Source organism: Polypterus senegalus, chromosome 3 (genome assembly GCF_016835505.1).
Source record: "Polypterus senegalus isolate Bchr_013 chromosome 3, ASM1683550v1, whole genome shotgun sequence".
Lineage (NCBI taxonomy): Eukaryota > Metazoa > Chordata > Cladistia > Polypteriformes > Polypteridae > Polypterus > Polypterus senegalus.
In genome coordinates this window covers 15,621,975-15,644,482 of record NC_053156.1, presented here as the reverse complement: position 1 = coordinate 15,644,482, position 22,508 = coordinate 15,621,975, and the positions used below count along the sequence as shown (strand labels likewise).

Genomic DNA, 22,508 nt, shown 5'->3' with positions numbered 1-22,508 from the left:
ATCATTTTTTTTTTTTCTTTTTTTTTTATTGGTCTTATGCAATTATGTAATTTTCTAATTTCTGAATTTTGAGTTTTCATTAGCTATAAGCCATAATCGGCAAAATCAAAAGAAATAAACACTTGAAATATGTGTTTAATGAATGTATATAATATAGGAGTTTCACTTTTTGAATTGAATTACTGAAATAAATTAACTTTTCGATGATATTCTAATTTCCTGTGGTGGGTTGGCACCCTTCTTGGGATTGGTTCCTGCCTTGTGCCCTGTGTTGGCTGGGATTGGCTCCAGCAGACCCCGTGACCCTGTATTCGGATTCAGCGGGTTAGAAAATGGATGGATGGATGGATGATATTCTAATTTATTGAGATGCACCTGTACATATTAATTACCGCTCTATTTGCAAGTGTGTGACACAACTGGTGACTGTGGAGCCCACATGTAGGTGAACTAACCTGTTACACTGCCGGTCAAAATTCACGTCACATATTCCATGTCCGATGGGGAAAAATATAAAGTGGTCTCGCGAAGTCCAACGTTTTCCTAAAAGCGAAAGTGGAGCCTCACCATGTGCTCGTGTCAATGGGAGTGCAGCTTAAGCATAAGCAGGCAGACGCAGACAGCGGCGATTTGATTTGACGTTATTTTTTCCCCCCCGATTACAAATAACTGGCAAAACATTCATACGAAATACATTTTCATAAAAATCCACTATTTGGGCTTCTCCAAATATCGCATTCGGATTCGGCTCCACTCCTAAAATTACAGGGTTGAGTCAAAACGTTTTATCGGGACCTAAACCAGATCGAGAATGTCACCTGAAACTGAACTTGCTCACGCGCAAGTTCTTCACTTGCAAATACGTTACGTTAAGTTCACCGTTCTTAGAAAAATGAGCTTGTTCAATGAAGGCGCTCTTTTGAACTTGTTCATGCACAACACTGTATTTAAAAAGTGACATTCGTTCCAACGGTTTCAGGATCTCAAAATAAAAAGGAAAATGGTGACAAGTAGTGATAAGCGGAACTATCTGCGCCAAACTGAATTTGCGGTGAAACTCTCCAGACCTCTTCACTTTCTGTGCACTTTGTTGTGTTTTAGATTTCCTTGTAAATGGAGACATTTGTCATCTTTCCCCACCAAGATACACTCGTTCACCCATAACGACATGTTTTCACAAAGGTTTGATTTAAAAATCGCATTGAAATCTTTCCTTCAACGAAGTATTGAGACCCTTTGCTGCGGCCCTCCAGATTGTGCTCAGGCACCTCCCATTTTCTTTAATTCCCCTTAAGAATTAATTTTATTTTAATTCTTTTCATTTTTATTACTATTTAATTTAATATTGTTTCTTTGTATTAGTATACTGCTGCTGGATTATGTGAATTTCCCCTTGGGATTAATAAAGTATCTATCTATCTATCTATCTATCTATCTATCTATCTATCTATCTATCTATCTATCTATCTAAGATGTTACTTGAACTTGATTGGAGTCCACATGTGGCCCACTCAATTGACTTGGACTTCATTTAGAAAGGCCGACGTGTCCCTGTGTATAGAAGGTCCCACAATTCACACTGCAAGTTGGTCATCATGGCTTGGTTTTTGCCCTAAGGAATGCTCTGTAGACCTCCGTGATCAAATTGTGGTGGGGTGCAGATCAGGGCAGGGTAGTCAACCCATTTCTAAAGCTTTGATTTTTTTCTCCAGAGCACAGTGGCCTCAACACCTGTGAAATGGAAGATGTTTGTAACCACCAGGACTCTTCCTAGAGTTGGTCATTCGGCCAAACAAAGTAACCGGGCAAGAAGGGCTTTGGCCAGGGTGGTGACCAAGCACCCAATGGTCACTCTAAAAGGGCCTCAGAAGGCCTGTGCTGAGTTGGTAGAACTCGTTAAAGGAGGACCACCAAAGCAGCACTCCGTCGTTTATGATGGAGTAGCAAACCTCCACTTGGAGTTTGGCAAATGGCATTTAAAGGAGGGATCATGAGGGGAAAAAAATGTGTCCCATCAGACCAAAGAATCCACTGTTAGCGCTTTGAGTTCTGCCATTTTCTCGTACAATGACTGGACAATGTGGTGTAGCGGGTCCACAGCTCAAGTCAAAAAGGCCACTTTTTAAATAAATAATCGTGCCTTAGCGAGGAGGCATGGTATGTGTGGCCGGTCGGTTCCCAGGGAATTTGTGAGGCAGGCAATCCTAGCTTAAATGCACAGGTGAGGAGTCGTCCACATCCGTAATTTTTACCGGGAATTGCTAATTGGCCACATCTGATCCACGTCCCTGTGATAAATAGAAGCTCGAGGCACCTAGGGGGGAGAACAGGAAAGAATGGGAGGTTAATGGAGAAGGAAGCTGATAGAGGAAAGCCGGTGAAGGAGAGCGAGCAAGAGAGAGCAGATTCGATGGAGCAAAGGCAGGCAGCTGGGAGGTGAACCGCGTGCAGAGGAGTGTTTGGCCGACACTCAGTGGGGCTGAAGAAAGCGGTCACTCCAGCTGAGCGATCACGGACCTGAAGTGACCGGTATTGAAGACGACTGGCCATCAAAAGGCAGCGGCAGTCGTGGATGCTTTGGGCTGGTTTAGCCCCAGCGTAAGCTCCCTGGCCGCTGGGGAAAGAAGTCAAGTCTCGGTCCAGATGGAACCCAACGTAGCCAGGGATCAGGGGGCTACCGGACCAGTGTGGAAGGCAGCTGCACCTGCAGGTAGTGCGACTCCCCTGTTGCGAAGTCCGATGGGAGAAGCAGGGGAGCCACCAGGTAGAAAGAACAAGGCACTGTGCTTTGGATTTTAAGAGACCGCTTCCAGCCATTCATTGTTTTAACCTCGTTTGCGTTGTTTTTAAAGGACTTGTTTTTTTACCAATGGATTTTAACCTCCACTGATTCACTCGTTTTAATGGATTATTTATTTAAAGAAAACTTTTGATACACTGCACTTTATTTAATTTGAACACTGTTTTGTTGTTTACTGGTTTTAAAATACCTCTCAACTTCCAGGAAAGAAGGAAGTGCATGCATATAATATAAAGGACTTTTTATTTTATTTTAACAAGCCGGTTAATCCATTGGCCGGTTAGCGCGAGGCCAGTTAAGAGGTACTGTATGACGAAGTCCTTGAGAAAAACCTGCTTCAGAGTGAGTGCGACCTCAGACTGAGGCGATGGACCACCTTTCAGCATGGCGAACATTGGAGTGGCTTCTCTGACAGTCATTGAATGGCACAGCCAAAGCCCAGACTTCACCCCATAGAGCATGTGTGGAGGGACCTGAAGATGGCAGGTGCTTCCCCTCCAGTGTAATGGAGCTTGAGAAGATCCATCAGGAAGAAGAGGATAAACTTCCCTAAACCCTGCGAACATCCGTACTGGGTTTTGCCACACAGGACGCTAAGTGTATGCTGTTATGGCGTGTGCTCCGCCCATAGCAGGCAGTCACCCACTGTGGTTGCTGGTATGCCAGCCCTGGTGTAGCTGCTGCCAAAGCGTTTATCTTTGTCTAAGGTCTGGCAGAGAAGGGGAATATCACTGCTCCCCACTGACCTTCCTTTCCCATGGCCTCCTGATCAGGCAAGGAAGCAGGATCCATCCCGGTAGGAACACCTGTTGGTCCCTCACACATTACCGTCTGTCTTTTGCCACCCCTAGTAATTGAAAGCTTTGTTTAGACTCGCAGGGTGTGAGGTGTGCCGAATTTCCACAACACAAAAAAAAAAACAGGTAGCAGCTTAGCCCCATCTAGTGGCCAAATTCTGTACTGTTGCCAGGTACTGAATTAAATTTACATTCAGTTTTGACTGTCATGTCATTTAAAGCGCATATTACAAAGTTGTCCAAATCAGGTTTCTTCCATCTTCAAAATGTTGGGGAAATTAAGGCGCTTTCTAAATAAGTGGGATTCTGAGAAATTAATTCCTGCATTAATTTCTAGTAGGATTGACTACTGCAATGCGGTGTTCACTGGATGTTCAAACTGTTCTTTTATACAGCCTCCAGTTAATCCAAAATGCTGCTGTAAGAATTATCAAAAGAACAAGAAAATACGAACACAACTCCTGTTTTTAAATCCGTACACTCGCTCCCGGTTAAGTTTAGGGCCGATTTCAAAATCCTCTATTACAATATAAAGCATTAAATGGCCGAGGTCTGGCTAACTTGTCTGAACTTATCATGACTTACAAACCTGAGCGCACGTTAAGATCTCAAGATGTCGGTCTGCTTATGATTCCAAGGATTAATAAAATAACAGTGGGAGGTCGAGCTTTTAGTTACAGGACCACCTAAACTGTGGAGTGGTCTGCCTGCTACTATAAGAGATGCCCCTTCAGTCTCAGCTTTTAAATCCCAGCTGAAGACTCACGACTTCAGTTTAGCACACCCTGACTAGAGCTGCTGATTAACTGTGCAGACTGCATCTCTGTTGTCAGTCATTAGCACTAAAACATTATGAATATGAGAGTTAGAATTTGTTACTCACCCTCCTCACCTTTTCTGTTTCTCTTCTCGGTACTCAAATGTGGCACTTGGTGCCCACCTGCCAGGTTGTTTTGCCTGCCTAAGGTAAAGTCATCCCTGATGGAGGATCGCAGGAATCTTGAGAAAGAGAGATCCTTTCATCAGATTAGCGCTGTTTCAGCTTGTTTAATGCTCAAAGAGGGGAGGCAGCTTGATGGCTGAGGTCTCCAGGACTCTAAACAAATCCAAATCATATTATGGGATATCATCTACTGTTGAATTCTACTCCGGACTTCTAAAATTTTTATTTTAATACTGTATTGAGGATTTGTTCTGTGTATTGTATTGTATTGACCCCCTTTATATTTTTGACACCCACTGCACGCCCAACCTACCTGGTAAAGGGGTCTCTCTTTGAACTGCCTTTCCTGAGGTTTCTTCCATTTTTTCCCTACAAGGGTTTTTTTTGGGAAGTTTTCCTTGTCGTCTTAGAGAGTCAAGGCTCGGGGGATGTCAAGAGGCAGGGCCCATTAAAGCCCATTGCAGCACTTCTTGTGTGATTTTGGGCTCTACAAAAATAAATTGTATTCACTCTTGACATTCTGAAAAGAGGCAAAAATCTGTGACAGGAGGTGCGAGGATGTGCATAGGGTCAGCACACATCTTTTTATTATGTGATGCATATAACCATATATAGTGACTTGGAGATCAGTCAAGTCAAGTTGGGGAGCAGGCACTGGCACAGTGCATTGCCGCACCCACTACATGACAAAACAACTCGGGATCCCGGTTGGCAACCCCCCAGGCAGACACGTGGTCCAGACCCATCCTACAGAAGTGACCCTTTATCTGCCGCAGCCAGGTATTATGTTGGGCGACCCCTTGGAGATCACTGCTGTTTCCATAATTCTCCAATACGTATTGCATGAAGGAAATAAGCACACAAGAAAAAGGTGCACACAGACCGAAACAAAAACATTTTTTTTAAGTTGAATTTCTTGTTTATTCCATAAATATACTCTTAAGCCTGCGGTGGGCTGGCGCCCTGCCTGGGGTTTGTTTCCTGCCTTGCGCCCTGTGTTGGCTGGGATTGGCTCCAGCAGACCCCCATGACCCTGTAGTTAGGATATAGCGGGTTGGATAATGGATGGATGGATATACTCTTAAGCTATGTACTTCCAAACAAATTCCAAATCCCAGCAACTAATAAAGAAACAGGTAAGAGAAAAAATACATAAAGTGACATGCAAAAGTATCCAGTCCCCTAGAAAGTCATCCTAATTTTCTGCATGATCAAAGAGGCACACAGTCATACAGGCTGTCTGGAGCTAAGGAACTCGGGGGACCTGTGGTCTCATTCAGGTGGACAACATAATTGAAAACGGGTAACTAAGAAGTGATTGGCTGCCCCCCTCAGTAACACTTCTCTGTATCCCAATCTTTGTCACAAACTCTTAGAGAAAATGCCTTTGCAGATAGTTTCACTTCATCATTTAGTAATGAAATACTAACAAAGGTAAAGTGGGTGCTACCAGATAAGCTTAAGGTCTTTCAGGACCCCAAAGGCAGGGGTAATTTTCACTAATGTATTGGATGTACCCGAGGCCACTAAACAACATGATCTTCTTCCTAATCAACTTTTGAGCTCCTCTACATTATGCTGCCTTGGGTTCACCAGTTCCACCCTATGGTACTTGAGGCCCAAATGTGCAGGACCACCTGAGACTGCTAAGAGACGGTTTTGGTCATGCAACCTCAGGCTTTCCATACATAGTGTTTGATTCCAAAGTGGCCAACATATCATACCTGGAAGTCATTTTTGGCCATGGTTTAAAAGCTTTGTCCAGCCACTGGGGAAAATGAGGTTGGGGTTAGGAGGTGAGAACATTAGAACAATCTGGACGAGAACAGGCCATTCAACCCAACAAAGCTTGCAAGTCCTCTACACTTTTTTCTTCCAAAAAACATCAAGTCATGCTTTGAAAGTCCCTAAAGTCCTCCTGTCCTCCACACTACTTAGTCACTTATTCCATGTGTCTGTGGTTCTCTATGTAAAGAAAAACTTCCTAATGTTTGTGTGACACTCACCCTTCACAAGTTTCCAGCTGTGTCCCCGTGTTCTTGATGAGCTCATTTTAAAGTCACTGTCTTGATCCGCTGCACTAATTCCCTTCATCATTTTAAACACTTCAGTCAGGTCTCCTCTTCATCTCCTTAAGGCTCAGCTCTTTTAATCTTCATAACTCACCCCCTGTAGCCCCCCGTAATCAGCCTCGTCGCTCTTCTCTGGACCTCCTCCAGGGCTGCTGTGTCTTTATGGAGTCATAAACTGACCATAGGACTCCAGATGACGCCTCACCAGTGTGTTATAAAGCTTGAGCAGAACCTCCTGTGACTTGTACTGCACACATCAAGGCGCATTATAACCTGACATTCTGTTAGCCTTCTTAATGGCTTCTGAACACTGTCTGACAGTCGATAGCTTAGATTCCACTACGACTCCTAAATCCTTCTCATAAGGTGGACTCTCGATTTTCTGACCTCCCACATGGCCTGGAGGACATCTAAAAGCCATTCATCAAATCTGGTAGTTGGTGGCATGCTTGTATCAGGACCCTGACAGCCTCCTCAGGTTGCTTATGAGACACAAGGCTGTTGTTATTGCAGCCTTTAACTTGTCCTTACAGAAAATGGTTCCTCACTGTAGCCCTCAATCAGCCTTGTCGCTCTTCTCTGGACTTTCTCCTGTGCTGCTGTGTCTTTATGGAGTCATAAACTGACCACAGTACTCCAGATGAGGCCTCACCAGTGAGTTATAAAGCTTGAGCAGAACCTCCTGTGACTTGTACTCCACAGATCAAGGTGCTATATAACCTGACATTCTGTTAGCCTTCTTAATGGCTTCTGAACTCTGTCAGGAAGTCAATAGCTCAGAGTCCACTACAACTCCTAAATCCTTTTCATAAGGTGTGCTTCTGATTTTCAGACATTAGAACAATCGAGACGAGAACAGGCCATTCAGCCCAACAAATCCCACCAGTCCTCTCCACTTAATTCTTCCAAAATAACATCAACTCGAGTTTTGAAAGTCCCTAAAGTCCTCCTGTCTACCACACTACTTGGTCTCTTATTCCAAGTGTCTGTGGCTCTCTGTGTAAAGAAAATCTTCCTAATGTTTGTGTGACATTCACCCTTCACAAGTTTCCATCTGTGTCCCCGTGTTCTTGATGAACTAATTTTAAAGTCACCGTCTCGACCCACTGCACTAATTCCCTTCCTCATTTTAAACACTTCAGTCAGGTCTCCTCTTCATCTCCTTAAGGCGCAACTCTTTTAATCTTTCCTAATAATTCGTCCCCTTCATCCCTGAATCCCTGAAGAGAATTACTCTTCTCTGGACTTTTTCTAGTGCTGGGGCTAGGAGCAGGTGCTGCTGGGGACGAGAAAGGCCAGTGGGAAGCTTGCCGTCACATGATAATAGTACACAACGATGCTGACGTCGCCTACCGAAACTTGAACACACACGCCACCCGTATTCTTGCTGGTACTGCAACTCATGCAAAAGCGTCACATTCATTTCTGATGACGTGCTCATAACCATCCTGAGTATGAAGTATAAATGGGCCTTAAGTCTGATAGACAGTGTGTGATTTTAGAAACACATGAAGTGGCTTTAAGGGAGCTTATCAGTAGTGCAGGATGAGGAACGCTTTATTACATATTTAGAAATTGCAAAGCTTTTTTTTTTTTTCTTTCATATAGTTTCTCTCACACACACATATACAACACACACAATGTGCTTTCCTATCTAATTTTTTCCAGTCTTTTTAAAACACATCAAAGCCCCATTATGAGTCTTCAGTTGTAAAACTGTGATCTCATCATGTCACTAATGTGTAATAAGTAAGAGACCTAAATAGTGCGGCCCCGGGGAGAAATGTTCTCCAAAGCAGTAGGTTTCATTCTGGTAAATGTAGATTCATAGATGGACGTTTGTATTATAACGAGCTTCCTAGTGAGTCCCTAATTTTGAAATGTTATAGCTTAAGGAGGGTGTGAACTTCAATGTCCCGCTTTTGTAATTCCCAGGATTTCAACTTCTTTTCCGGGATGCCAGGGAGTTCCAGAGAATCCAGGTGAAATTGGCAAAGCAGGGAGTCCGCCGAGACCAACTGCCATACCGAGAAATGGAGCTGTTGAGGCAGGTACGGAGACTTATCACTCCTCATAATGGAAGGGGACTGGGTGGTCCCGTGGCCTGGAACCCCTGCAGATTTTATTTTTTTCTCTTCAGCCACCTGGAGTTTTTTTTTTTGTTTTTTCTGTCCTCCCTGGCCATCGGACCTTACTCTTATTCTATGTTAATTAGTATTGTCTTATTCTAATTCTTACTTTGTCTTTTATTTCTCTTTTCTTCATCATGTAAAGCACTTTGAGCTACATTATTTGTATGAAAATGTGCTATATAAATAAATGTTATTGTTGTTAAGGGGTGCCACCCATCTGGAATTTTTTCTTTGCAAGGATTGCTATTTTTTGCTGGCATATTACTTCATTGAGAATCCTTAGCTACCGCTGGTTTGACTTTGGAGTCATGGAGTCCTGAATGAGGCACATGACTGTGAGGGAGCATCAGTTACAGCACTACAGCCATGTGACGCGATTACCTGAGGATGATCCCGCTCATTGTTGAGGACCCGAGTGGCTGGACCAGGCCAAGTGGTCGCCCATGTAACACCTGGCTGCGGCAGATAGAGGGTCATTTCCGGAAGGGTGGGACTAGACTGCATGTAATAATTTCACAGAGGAGCAGTGCAATAATTTTATTGAATATTTCACCTCTAAGGTAGACATCATCCGCTTCTCATTGTCTTTCTTCAGCCCTCCATCGCTGGATGTTTCTACATCAAAGCCAATGGGCTGCCTTTCCCAGGTCCTCTGTACCACAGTTAAAGAAGTTGTGGGCATCATACAGAGGATGAGGCCTTCAACGTGTTCACTGGACCCTTTTCCTACTCCTCTGGTAAAAGCTAATGTATCAGATATCAGCTCTCTTATTACTGATATCAGTAATCACTCTCTCCAGAGCAGCTTAGTCCCACTGGCCTTGAAAACCGCAAAAATTAGAACCTCATTTAAAAAAATCCTCTTTGGATCCTGAAGTGATAGCAAACTATCGTCCAATCTCCAACCTTCGATTTTTGTCTTAAGGTTTTGGAAAAGGTTGTTTTGATTCAGCTTCAGGATCACCACAAAAAATTCAATCTGTTTGAAAAATTTCAAGCTGGTTTCCGAATTTCTCACAGTACAAGCCGCTGCTCCACGGCTCTGGAATGCCCTACCAGAGAGCATAAGAACACAGCAGATTGTGGGCTGTTTTAAAAAACAGCTAAAGCCTTTTCTATTTAGGAAAGCTTATTAACAAGAATGCTATAATTATTGTTGTTTTATCTCTGTTTTTATCTTGCTTTGCCTTTGTTTAAACTTTTTATGTAGCACTTTGAGATTTACTGCTAATGTAAATGGCCTATAAATAAAATGCATTATTATCATTATTATGATTATTATGTCTGCCCTGGGGGGTTGCCAACCAGGATCCCAAACTGTTTCGTCATGTGGTGGGTGCGGCAATGTGCTGTTCCAGTGCATGCTCCCCAACCACACCTGACCTGAGCTCCTTTGAAATGTTGTCACTGTAAACAGTCATAGCTGAGGCATAAATTGCAAATATGAAAAATCTGTTTGCTCAGTTTTCAAAACTGTCTGTCCTGGTAATGCAGTTAATTACTTTGCCAAAGCGCGAATGATGCAACAACCCCTAGTGAGGTGTGACTGAGTGGCATACACCCGGGCTCCTTTGGCATTGTGAGTCCAGGTCTGCACCTTGAATTGACTTTTTGTTGGTGGTTGCTGAACATTATGTAAAACAGCGGTTCTCAAACTGTGGGGCGCTGAAGCTGTACGAGGCGTTGAATAAATGAACAAGATATCTAAATTAATTTTTTACATTTTTATTTTAAATTTAAATTTGCAAGCAAATAATCACAACGAATGCATTATAACTAAAATTAAAATAAAACATTTCTAAGGCCTAGATCTAATGACTAATATGTGCCTGCTTTAAAGTTCACAGCCTGTCCAGGTTTGGTTTGATATTCGAGATATCGAGACACTCTGAGCTCCTTTTTTATTTGAAGTTTGTTTCTATGACGAGCGGCGCCTCTGCTGCTGCTTTTATAGTCGCGTATTTTCAATCCAGAAAGTTTTAGATGTATCGGCATCTGTCGCGAACATTCGGGTAACAGTAGATCAGGTGATAATGTGGCGCGACTGCACCACATTGGCAGCGTAGCCAATATTGCCAAATTGAGTTCAATAATTTACTGCGTATTGGGTTATTTTCATGATACAACTAACAGCGGTATAATAATTGTCGGACGACAATACATTCGTCTCACGCAGATTGACTTCATCGGTGTCCTCGTTTACGAGATTTTTAAAAATTAAAACATATGTAATCGGTTCTTTACATAAAAAATAATTAAATAAGAATAAATAATGTATTGTTTGTTTTTGGGATTAGAATTACTACCAAAAACCACACAAGGCATTTTAACAGTTATTAAAGCACTTTAAAAAAAAATAAATTGCAAATATTTCATCGAAGTTAGCTAAGCACATGCAGATCTTATGGGTATAAAAATGATAGGATACTGCGACACTGCACGAGTATCATAGCTTTGTTAGTTGTATCATTGGTTATTCTCATCTATCTTATATTATGCAGGGGGCGCAGAATTATTCCATGTAGAAAAGGGAGGGGGCGCAAAATACGAAAGTTTGAGAACCGCTGATGTAAAAGATGGCCAGCAGTCCAGCCCAAGCAATGGAAGGATGGGGGAAGACTGCTGCTTTAGGGCACTGCCTCACCGAAACGCTAGATGGCAGGTCCCCTGGGTAGGAGCGGTGCCCTGGATTCTCACAGGGCACCATGGGACTTGAGGTTTTCCCCTAACCCGGGAGTGCTTGCAGACCACGTGGTGCAGAAGAGCAGAAGCACTTCCTGGTTGGCCGATATAAAAGGACTTGACCGAGTCGGGTGGAAGGGGGATGAAGCTTGCTGGGAGGAGCGGAGGAGAAAGTAACAGAGAGAAAGGAATATTTGTGTGTTGTGCTAATTATCTACTTGTGGCTGTGGTGGTGGGGAACACATTGTTAGGAGTTTCCTGAAAATAACTAAGCTCTTTGTGTCTATTGTGTTGGTTCGGAGGAGCAACAGTGCCCTCTAGTGTCTACAATTACGTTTTTAAAGCAAAGCACTAATATTCTGTATTTCTTTATATTTCAGTTTCGTAGGGATATCATAAAGGTGGCTCCTCTGGTGCTGATCTCAATCCCGCCATTTGCAAACTACTTTGTCTTTGTGTTGATGTAAGTGGGCTTACAATTTCTTTTTTTGAGGTACGTAATTTGAAGTTGTGTGTGATACCCACCCATAGTTCCTGACCACCGAACTTACATTTGCCGCCTTGAGGATATACTATGTACTGGCTGTGTGACGCTAAGATTCAGGAAAATGGTAATTTGTTCGTTTTGTTGTGAGGACCCCAGGAACACACCCAGCCTTGACGCTCACACAAAGAGACACATATAAAGAGGCCCAAATGAATCGATAATAAAGAATATATTAAACAAATAAAAAAAACAATTATTAAACAACTACTGAATACCCTTTTCCCCTGATAGCGATAATTATTTAACAAACACTAGACAAAGAACACCTGACCAAATGCTGAGCACGAAATGGTCGACAATACATACAGCAATACAAAGTCCAAACACCGTCCAGATGCAGATTGAAGGTGATAAATGAACGGAAGTCCCAAGTGAACAACATTCAGCATAATTTATAAAGTTTTCTCTTACCACGATGGAATGTTTGATTACATTATTTATTTATAAAAGCACTTTTTAAACAACAGAAGTTACACCAAAGTGCTGTACAAAGAAGCTAAATAAAATAAACACAATGCAACCAATCATACAGAAGGAGATTAATAAAACAACCAATTATAACATCCCCCACAATCCCATCATACACAGTGAAAAACGGAAGAAAACAAGTCGGTCTCAAGGCGGATTTTTAAAAACCTTGATAGAGGATGAAGACCTGATGTGGAAAGGCAGGTCATTCCAAAGCCGAGGAGCAATAACTGAGAAAGCTCGGGTCTCCCCTCGACTTCAACCGAGATCTTGGAACTACAAGGAGTAGTCGTCCAGATGACCTTAATGTTCTCGGTGCCACAAAGTGGTGAAGGAGATCGCAGATGTATTTTGGAGTGAGACCAAAAAACTAGCCTGTTGAATAATTGCAGGCGGTTTGAGAGCGCTCCACAGATGAAGACATTGACCAACTCTGATCAGACCACACAAACATCAGGCACGGGACACAAACACAAATCCAAAAACCGTAATCCTCTGGGAAACTGTGGTAATCCGATATTGCGGTGAAGAATTGAGACATAAAACACGGACGCTTGAGTTTGTTTTGCCAGCTTCTTTCGGCGCACATTTAATGGCCACACCATACATTATTTCCCCCAGTAACCCCAGCAGTAACACCCAAAGCAGTCCAATGGCAAAGTACTTCCGGGGCTGCTGGGATTTGTAGTTAATTTAAGTAGCACTGCTACTTAAGCCACAAGGGAGCTGAAGATGCCCCCATTTCCTCTCTGTCACTCCAATGATCCTGCTGTGTTGCACCATACTGGGCATCTTCACCACTGAGAGGTTCTGTCAGATCTGTCTGCCCATCCTTGTAATGAAGTGGACTTGGGTGTGATTTCTCAGTTTCCTCCTTATTTCCATACTTCCATATAATGTTCTTGCTTTTATACTTCAGTTTATGTTATTGTGAGAAAACGTAATAACGTCAAATGCCTGTGTGACAGAGGGTGCTATTAATTTTGCTTTCTAAAGTACAAATAATTTATTGAGAGGAAGAGAAGAAAGAGCCTTGCCAAACTCCTCAAACTGCAGAAGGGCTAAGCCATCATTTCTAACTAAACAGCAACAGTTCCCAGTTAAATTGCATGGGGATGACAAATTACATGACTCGGTAGCAACTTTTCAGCACCGCTTCAGACTACCAAAGTATGACAAGTTTGGTGCATTTCGTCAGCCAGTTAAGTGCTGGTGCCTTTATGTATGTTTTCCATATATAGAGAGATCAGCCACAAACATGACTCTTTTTCCATCTATATATATAATTCACTAAGGCAAGACACCCATGGAAAGCACGGCGGAAGGGGCGTGGATTCACTAAGCCGCCGACAAGTAAGACACCTATGGCACACGCAGGACGGAGCCACGCCCACCAACTCCAAGACCATTGGATATGACGACAACTCGCAGAGCCACGCCCACCAACTCAGACGTGACGACACAGAAAAAACGGCGTCATATATATTCGTCTGTCGTAGAGGCCACATGCACCTCCGAGCGAGGTTGACTGTTTATAGAGGCATGTTTCTCGCCAAGGTGAATCGCCATATGCAGAGTGTAAAACGGTTTGCGAGGGGTATCCCATGGGATCCTTAAAACAATCCTTTACAACTGAGGTTAAAACACAATGAAGTATGTAGTCTTTAAAAACCGAGTTTTCGGTTATGACACACGACCGCGTGCAGCATAGAGAACTGTTTTACACGCTACATACAGCAATTCGCTCTACTACCGTAGTCGGGTGTCTTGGTGGATTATATATAGAAAAGCAGCCAAAACCGCACAGAGCAATGAAAACTGAATTACTGAATTTGGGACTTTCATTAGTTGTCAGTTATAATCATCAAAATTAAAAGAAATAAACATTTGAAATACATCAGTCTGTGTGTAATGAATGAATCTAATATACAAGTTTCAATTTTTGAATGGAATTACTAAAATAAATCAACTTTGTCATGATATTCCAATTTTATGACCAGCACCAGTATGTTAATCAGTGTTGTCTTATTCTAATTCTTACTTTGTCTTTTATTTCTCTTTTCTTCATCATGTAAAGCACATTCTAATTTTATGACCCGCCCCTGTAGAATAAGAGTAAGGTCCGATGGCCAGGGAGGACAGAAAAACAAAACAAAAAAAAAAACTCCAGACGGCTGGAGAGAAAAAATAAAATCTGCAGGGGTTCCAGGCCACGAGACCTCCCAGTCCCCTCTAGGCATTCTACCTAACATAAATGAAAACAGTCCTCTTTGTATTTAGGGTTGATTCTCTTGGAAGGACTTGATGATGAAAGTCATGCAGACTTCTGGCATTTAATCCAGCAATGTAGAAACATCACGGTGCTTTGATCAGGTGGTGATGGTGCAGATCGCCACCACAGAAAACCGGGAAAAGAAACAGAATAGAGAGTAGGGGTTAGTACGGATTTTAGAGCCACCATGAATAGTTATTATAATGAATTGAACATACAGAGTATCAGGATTAGATGAAGGTGAAGTTATCAGAAAGCCATGTTAAAGTAATGTGTTTTTAGCAGTTTGTTAAAGTGCTCCACTGTATCAGCCTGGCGAATTCCTATTGGCAGGCTATTCCACATTTTAGGTGCATAGCAGCAGAAGGCCACCCACCTCACCACTTCTCTTAAGTTTTGCTGTTGGAATTCTAAGCAGACACTCATTTGAAGATCTAAGGTTACGATTTGGAATATAAGATGTCAGACATTCCTATATATAAGATGGAGCAGATTATTTAAGGCTTTATAAACCGTAAGCAGTATTTTAAAGTCAATTCTGAATGACACAGGTAGCCAGTGTAGTGACATCAAAACTGGAGAGATGTGCTCGGATTTTCTTTTCCTAGTTAGGATTCTAGCAGCTGCATTCTGCAGTCATTGCAGACGATTTATGTGCCAACCCATTGCAGAGCCCACTCATACACACACACTCACACAAGGTCGATTTTTAGGGCCAGTTAAACACATGAAGATATATGAAAGGGTAGTTCCTGTCTGGAAAGGTTTGGAGAGGCCTTTTAGAAATTTGGTGGTTCTCCATGTAATATTTCAAAACTCATTTTTGAATTGTATTGTGAGTTTCACTTCATTTCATTGGTCTGCATTTGGAGTGGAGGTGGGATTACATCAGGGATCGGCTCTGAGCCCTTTCTTATTTGCAATAGTGATAGACAGGTTGACAGACGAGATTAGACAGGAGTCCCCGGTGGACTGTAATGTTAATCTGTAGTGCGAGTAGACAGCAGGTTGAGAAGACCCTGGAGAGGTGGAGGTACGCACTGGTGAGAAGGGTAATGAGAGTCAGTAGGAGTAAACGGAGTACGTGTGCATGAATGAGAGGGAAGGTGGAGGAATGGTGCAACGGTAAGGAACAGAGGTGGTGAAGGTAGAAGAATTTAAATACAGTGGACCCTTGACTTACGAACTCAATTTGTTCGCGAGGGCTGGTTGTAACTCAAGTTGGTTGTAAGTCAAGACTATTTTTCCCATAAGAAATAAATAATAATGCGCTCCGAACCTCCCACAGCAACACTTACTTAACCTTTTCATAATAAAAAAGGTTGTATAATGTGCAGAATTTACCAAAACACCAATAATTTTTCTAATGTACTAACCAAAAAGTTATAAAAAGTGCCTAGCCTACCAGAAACAATTTCATACTGTACTCACCATTTAATTTGACATCTTTGGGCTGCAGGAAGGGAGGAGTAGAATGAAACGGAAGATGGTCATTGTTTAGAAGGAGCCTCCTTATGCACATCTTTTCTTTGTAAAATTGTCGAGATGGTGGATTTCGACATGCTGTACATATTATCGAGATCGGTCACACGAACGCCACTCTCGTATTTCCACACAATTTCCTTCTTCGTTTCGATTGTGATCGCTGTTTCTCAAGTTAATAATGACAGTAGGCGAGCACTCAGTTCAAAGCTGGTCGTGTTGTGAACTGCTGTAATAATACACTCCAAAGCAAGCCGGTGCTGACTCAGCCTGATGACACCATCATGTGGCGCGCCAGCCCGCTAGCTAACATCCCTTAACAATCGCTTTCTTTACCTTCATTACCTTCTCTTCCTTCCTTAGCAATTATGCGTCTTGCTTGCCATGGTCTTAGTGAATTATATATATAGATAAATCACTGCACTGACCGAAATTACGTCCACAAACACATGTATCTGGGCTCTGACTGACGCTTACGAACGCTCTCGGCTGTTTGTTTACAATCGCACAAGTGGACACACCTGACCGCATTCGGGTCGTAACTCAAGATGTTGGTCGTAAATCAAAACAAAAATTTTGATCGTAAATCAAGATGTTTGCATGTCAGGCCGGTCGTATATCAAGGGTCGACTGTACTTGGGTTCAACAGTCTAAAGCAAGCAAGAGTGAGATGGAGAGGTGAAGAAGATAGTGCAAACAGGGTGGTCTGGGTGGAGAAGAGTGGCTTGTGAATAGAAAAGTATCTGCAAGAGTGAACGGCAAAGTAGTGAGACCAGTTATGTTGTGTGGTTTGGAGACGAAAAGACAGGAGGCAGAGCTGGAAGTGGCAGTGTTGAAAGTTGCTACAATTTTTACTTGGAGTAACGAATTAGGAATGAGTACGTTAGACGGACAACACAGGTATGACAGTCTGGTGACCATGTGACTGAGGAGAGATTGAGATGATGTGGGTACGTGCAGAGGAGAGATGAGGGGTACATCAGGCAAAGAATGTTGAGAATGGACCCGCCAGGTAAGAGGAAGGCCAAAAATGAGGGTTATAGATGTGGTGAAGGAGGACATGAAGGCAGTCAGTGCAGCAGAAAATGATGTAAAAGACGAGGAGAGACGGAGACGGATGATCTGCTGTGGCGACCCCTAAATGGGAGCAGCCAAAAGAAGAAGAAGATTGTGAGTTTCATTAATCCAGTTAATCATTAGAGATTCTGTTTTTATTTAGGGCTGTTGATAACATACCCCATCACAAGGCAATTCAGAGAGAAAGCAACAAGACCCGGAATTTAAGGATCTTCTTTCTGTTTTTCTCTGTCCAGGTATTTTTTTCCCAGACAGGTTCTCATTCGCCATTTCTGGACACCAAAGCAGCAAACAGAATTTGCAAACATTTACCACGGTCGGCGGGCTCAGGTTTACCCACTCATTATGAACAAGCTCGTGAGCTCGGTGCCGGCGATCACCAACAGTCGTCTACAAACACAGATGTTGCACCTGTGTAACAAGGTAACTTCACCAGACACCCTCAGGATGGCACCCCTGCCTACTAACTGGAGTCTGTATGGGGCTGCTCACTTTTGTTGGTCATCTCTAAAGCCTAGTGCCACAGATTTTTAATCATTTTTTTTTTATTGGTGTTGATTTAGGTTCAAGGAGGTATGCATCCCTCTGTGGAGGAGATCCAAGGAGTGAGGCAGCTATTCACTGGGCCACCATTTGGCATGAAACGACTCCAAGCAGAGCACATGGTGAGAACTTTTTTTTGTTTTTTCTGTAGACAATGACTCTCTGATGCAGGTGGTGCCATGTGTGACTTCATCAGCTTTACCTCTTTGCTGACTAACACCCAGACTTGTTTTTTTGTGATCAAATATGTATTGAAACGAATAACATCAGCAACCATCAAAAAATAAAATAAAGCATTGATAGCAATTGGCAGATTCAGAGGATGAGTTGCAGAATAAGGTGAAAGGGATACCACCATTGGAGCCCATAACCCCTTCATCTCCATTCCCACTTCCATCCCATCTAGCCCTGAGCAATAAATAGCAGGAATAATAAATTAAAGATTCACAGTCAAGCCAATGAGAGAGGCACATCCTACACAAAATGACGCAAAGCTCAGAAATAAAGGGGTTAGATAGATAGATAGATAGATGGATACTTTATTAATCCATCCATCCATTTTCCAATCCGCTGAATCCGAACACAGGGTCACGGGGGACTGCTGGAGCCAATCCCAGCCAACACCGGGCACAAGGCAGGAACCAATCCTGGGCAGGGTGCCAACCCACCACAGTACTTTATTAATCCCAAGGGGAAATTCACATACTCCAGCAGCAACATACTGGTAAAAATAATATTAATTAAAGAGTGATAAAAATGCAGGTATAACAGACAATAATTTTGTATAATGTTAATGTTTACCCCACCCGGGTGGAATTGAAGAGTCGCATAGTGATAAATGCGACTCTTCATAATAAAATAATAAAAACCATCATTTAAAAACTGCATTTTGTGTTTACTTGTGTTATATTTGACTAATGGTTAAATGTGTTTGATGATCAGAAACATTTTGTGTGACAAACGTGCAAAAGAATAAGAAATCAAGAAGGGGGCAAATAGTTTTTCACACCACTGTATATGATTCAAATTTTGTGTGGATTTTAGAAATGACAAAAAACAAGTACATATGAAATTTGAGAAAAATCGTGCAGCTGGAAGTGCTACTTTAACTGAATACTTTCGTGAATTTTCAAGTAAACTGTAGTTATAATTACAGAGAGATAATTCATATTTTTTATAGATATTTGTAATGATAAAAAGCAAACAGATTTGAAATTTGAGAAAAATTACTCAACCGGAAGTAGTATTTTATTTAAACAACTATCCAAATTTTTTGTATCATGGAACTATAAATATGTGCACGATATTAAAAACTGTATTCAGTACAATGCATATTCTTTCATTAACTATTATTAATTTTATTTTAATTTATACATCATCAGTTTAACAATAATGTGTAAACATTGAACATGTCATTTAAATATAAAAATGTAATGACAACAATAAGCTGCTACGTCCCCATTGTGTTCCTGGTAATACATAAATTTTCAGCACCCGAATATTCCCAATGTATGAGGGACGTTCAAAAATTTCTGTACTTTTTTTTTTAAACTCTGTTTATTAAGAACTTCAAAAACAAATGACATCATTTTTCTACATAGTCACCTTCATTTGCGATGCAATTTCCATAGCGTCGCACCAACTTTTTAATGCCCAATGGACAATAAATTTTCACTAAAACATCCTGACAATCAAATTAGGCTGCAGAACAATAATGCTAAGGAACATATCAGTGAAATGTGCTGTTGAATAAGTATTCAAGCCCTAATAGCTTGGAGACTGTAGGATTGTTAAGGGTAATTAAAACAGGCATAAACAATAAAGCAATTCCTCCTCTAGCTTGTTGACTGGTCTCTGAGTGATTATTTAGGCCCTTTCTTTGGAACATCCATCCATCTTCTTCCGCTTTTCCGAGATCGGGTCGCAGGGGCAGCAGCTTGAGCAGAGATATCCAGACTTCCCTCTCCCTGGCCACTTCTTCTAGCTCCTCTGGGGGAATCCCAAGGCATTCCCAGGCCTGCTGAGAGACATAGTTGGAATAGGGGGCTATAAGGTCTAGACTAGATTGAATTAAAATGAATGGTGACAAAGCGACAGAGGACCACTAGGTAAGAGACTCCCAGACGCTGTTAAATGTGTGCCTTAAAAGTAAGGTAGAGGTGCCAGTTCCCAGAAATGAAAGTGAATTAGCCAACAGGATAAAAGAAAAAAAGTATGGTGACTACAGGTGGGAAATGTCACATTTCATCCAATTAATTTTCGTATGCCATCAGCCTGTCATCGGCCTTCTTCATCTTGTTCCATATCTTCCTGTCCTCGTCATCTTGCTCTGTCACGCCCATCACCTGCATGTCCACTCTCAGCACATCCCCATAAAGCTCCTCTTAGGCCTTCCTCTTTCCTGGCATCCTTAGCACCCTTCTCCCAGTATACTCAGCATCTCTCCTCTGCACATATCCAAACCAACGTAATCTCGCCTCTCTGACTTTGTCTCCCAACCGTCCAATCTGAGTTGACCCTCATCTTCACTCTATTTCACAGCTGACCCTCCATTCTGTTACAGTTGTTGAATATCAGGCCTTCGATGTCTACATTTCTGTATGAAATGAAGATGCTTGTCTTCTAGGAAGTACTCCATGTTCTGTGCCATGCACATTGTCTCTTTTTGCTTCACTCTGTGCTGCTTTGAAGTGTGCTGTCATTTTCGTTGATGTGTGTAGTGGTTTCTAGGGATTGTCCCGGTCAGAAAAATCCCCAAATGAAATACTGACTGTGAGCTACCCACAAACCATCAAAAGTTTTAGCTTCACAGAGTCCTGGATTGTCCCATTGACCGGCCCCTCTTTTTCTCTTTCTCTCTGTGTCTCTAAAATATTCAAAGAGGAACCTCAGCCCAGTTCTAATGCTGACCTCCATGCTTCCTGCCATGCTGCTTCAGCGAAGACTTGCACGGCATTCAATTGAGCTGCTGCAGCTTGACCGTGCACTGTGGGCCCTAGGGTTGCATCAGCTGACAGATCAAGAGTTGCGAAACGTAAGTAGCTCTTTCATTGTTCTCCTTCTAACCTATCCGCAAACAGGGGCTGTAACTGCTGTGCCATGTGCTCATCCACAGGCATGTTACCTGCGAGGCCTGAATGCCACATGTCTCAACACCAATGACTGCCGAGAGTGGCTCCATCACTGGTTGCAGCTCACTGTAACACTTAAAGGTAAGGAGGCGACATATTACATTGCACACAGAATTCCCAGAGAATACTGAATTCAATTGAACTTCAACTCTATTGCTAGGCAATGCAGTTGCCAGGGATTACTCTTGTTACATCCATCCATCCATCCATCCATGTTACATCCATACACATAACAACTACAGGCTGGTCTTCCTTTTAATATTCCTATCAGTGCCATCTATTGGTGAAATCTTGAACTATTCTTCATATGAAAATTTCATTTCTTAATTAAAATGGATTAATTGATCAATTAGTGAAATTGATTATTGATTCATGTATTGTCATCGGAAGTTAGTAAGTGTGCCAAATTTCAAGTCATTTGGACAATAGGAAGTGGGTGAAATATCAATTACAAGATTTGTACCAGACAACAAACGGGTGAAGTTAGAAGAAGCATGGTAATAATAAAAAATAAAATTTGACGATTTTATGTGACGTTTTTATGTCATGTTTTGTGTCACTCTTTAAATCGTGCTTATTTTAAAACCTACATATATATGTTTGGTATCATTCTTTTCAGAATTTATTGAACTTTAACATGATGCTCTCAGTGCCGGGTAAGGCCTTTGCTAGGGTCGTCCTCAATAGGACCCGTGATCACTTGCTCACCTACCAGCGACCACAACAGTCTGGTTTTATGCCTAAGAAGTCTATCATCGACCACATCCTGGCACTGAGAGTTCTCATGGAGCGCAAACGCGAATATCGGCAGAGTTTCTTTGCAGCCTTTGTCGATTTTCGCAAAGCGTTTGACTCAGTTGATCGAGCTGCCCTGTGGGACATCCTGAGGGTTCGCGGGATCCCCTCAAGGTTGCTGGATATCATGGCCGGCCTGTACAATGGTACTGTGAGTGCTGTGCAGAGTGGAGACAGGACCTCTGTGTTTTTCCCAGTTGATTCTGGGGTTGGCCAGCGGTGTGTTCCTGCTCCTACTCTGTTCAATGCTTGTATGGACTGGGTGTTGGGCAGAGTCGTGGGGCATCTGTGAGTGAAGAAAGGTTCACGGATCTTGACTTTGCTGACAATGCTGTGATCTTCGTGGAGTCAATGGAGGCTCTGATCGGGGCGCTCGAGAGACTGAGTGAGGAGTCTGAGTGTCTGGGCTTGCAGATAAAAACCAAAGAGCCAGGCCTTTAATGACCTCTTAGGCACGGCCATCAGCAGTGTGTCTGTCTGTAGAGAGAGTGTCGACCTCGTCGAGAGGTTTACTTACCTCAGCAGTGACATTCATGTTTCTGGTGACTCTTTCTATGAAGTCAGTAGATGGATTGGGAGAGCATGGGGGGTCATGAGGTCACTTTAAAGGAGTGTGTGGCCCTCCCGATATCTATGCAAAAGGACCAAGGTCCAAGTCTTTAGAGTCCTGGTGCTTCCTGTCTTGCTATATGGTTGTGAGACATGTACGCTATCCAGTGACCCGAGATGAAGACTGGACTCCTTTGGTACTGTGTCTGTCCGGAAAA

General features: G+C 42.4%; 1 protein-coding gene across 1 annotated transcript in view; it reads left to right on the top strand.

Moving 5' to 3' along the window:
* letmd1 (LETM1 domain containing 1) overlaps positions 1-22,508 on the top strand; it is a 66,431-nt gene that overhangs the window by 30,817 nt on the left and 13,106 nt on the right. Inside the window, exons 3-8 of the mRNA XM_039746691.1 lie at positions 8,548-8,663; positions 11,807-11,889; positions 17,509-17,695; positions 17,836-17,937; positions 20,697-20,849; positions 20,931-21,027. Of these exons, the coding sequence (XP_039602625.1) occupies positions 8,548-8,663; positions 11,807-11,889; positions 17,509-17,695; positions 17,836-17,937; positions 20,697-20,849; positions 20,931-21,027 (738 nt within the window). The remainder of the gene's footprint in view (positions 1-8,547; positions 8,664-11,806; positions 11,890-17,508; positions 17,696-17,835; positions 17,938-20,696; positions 20,850-20,930; positions 21,028-22,508) is intronic.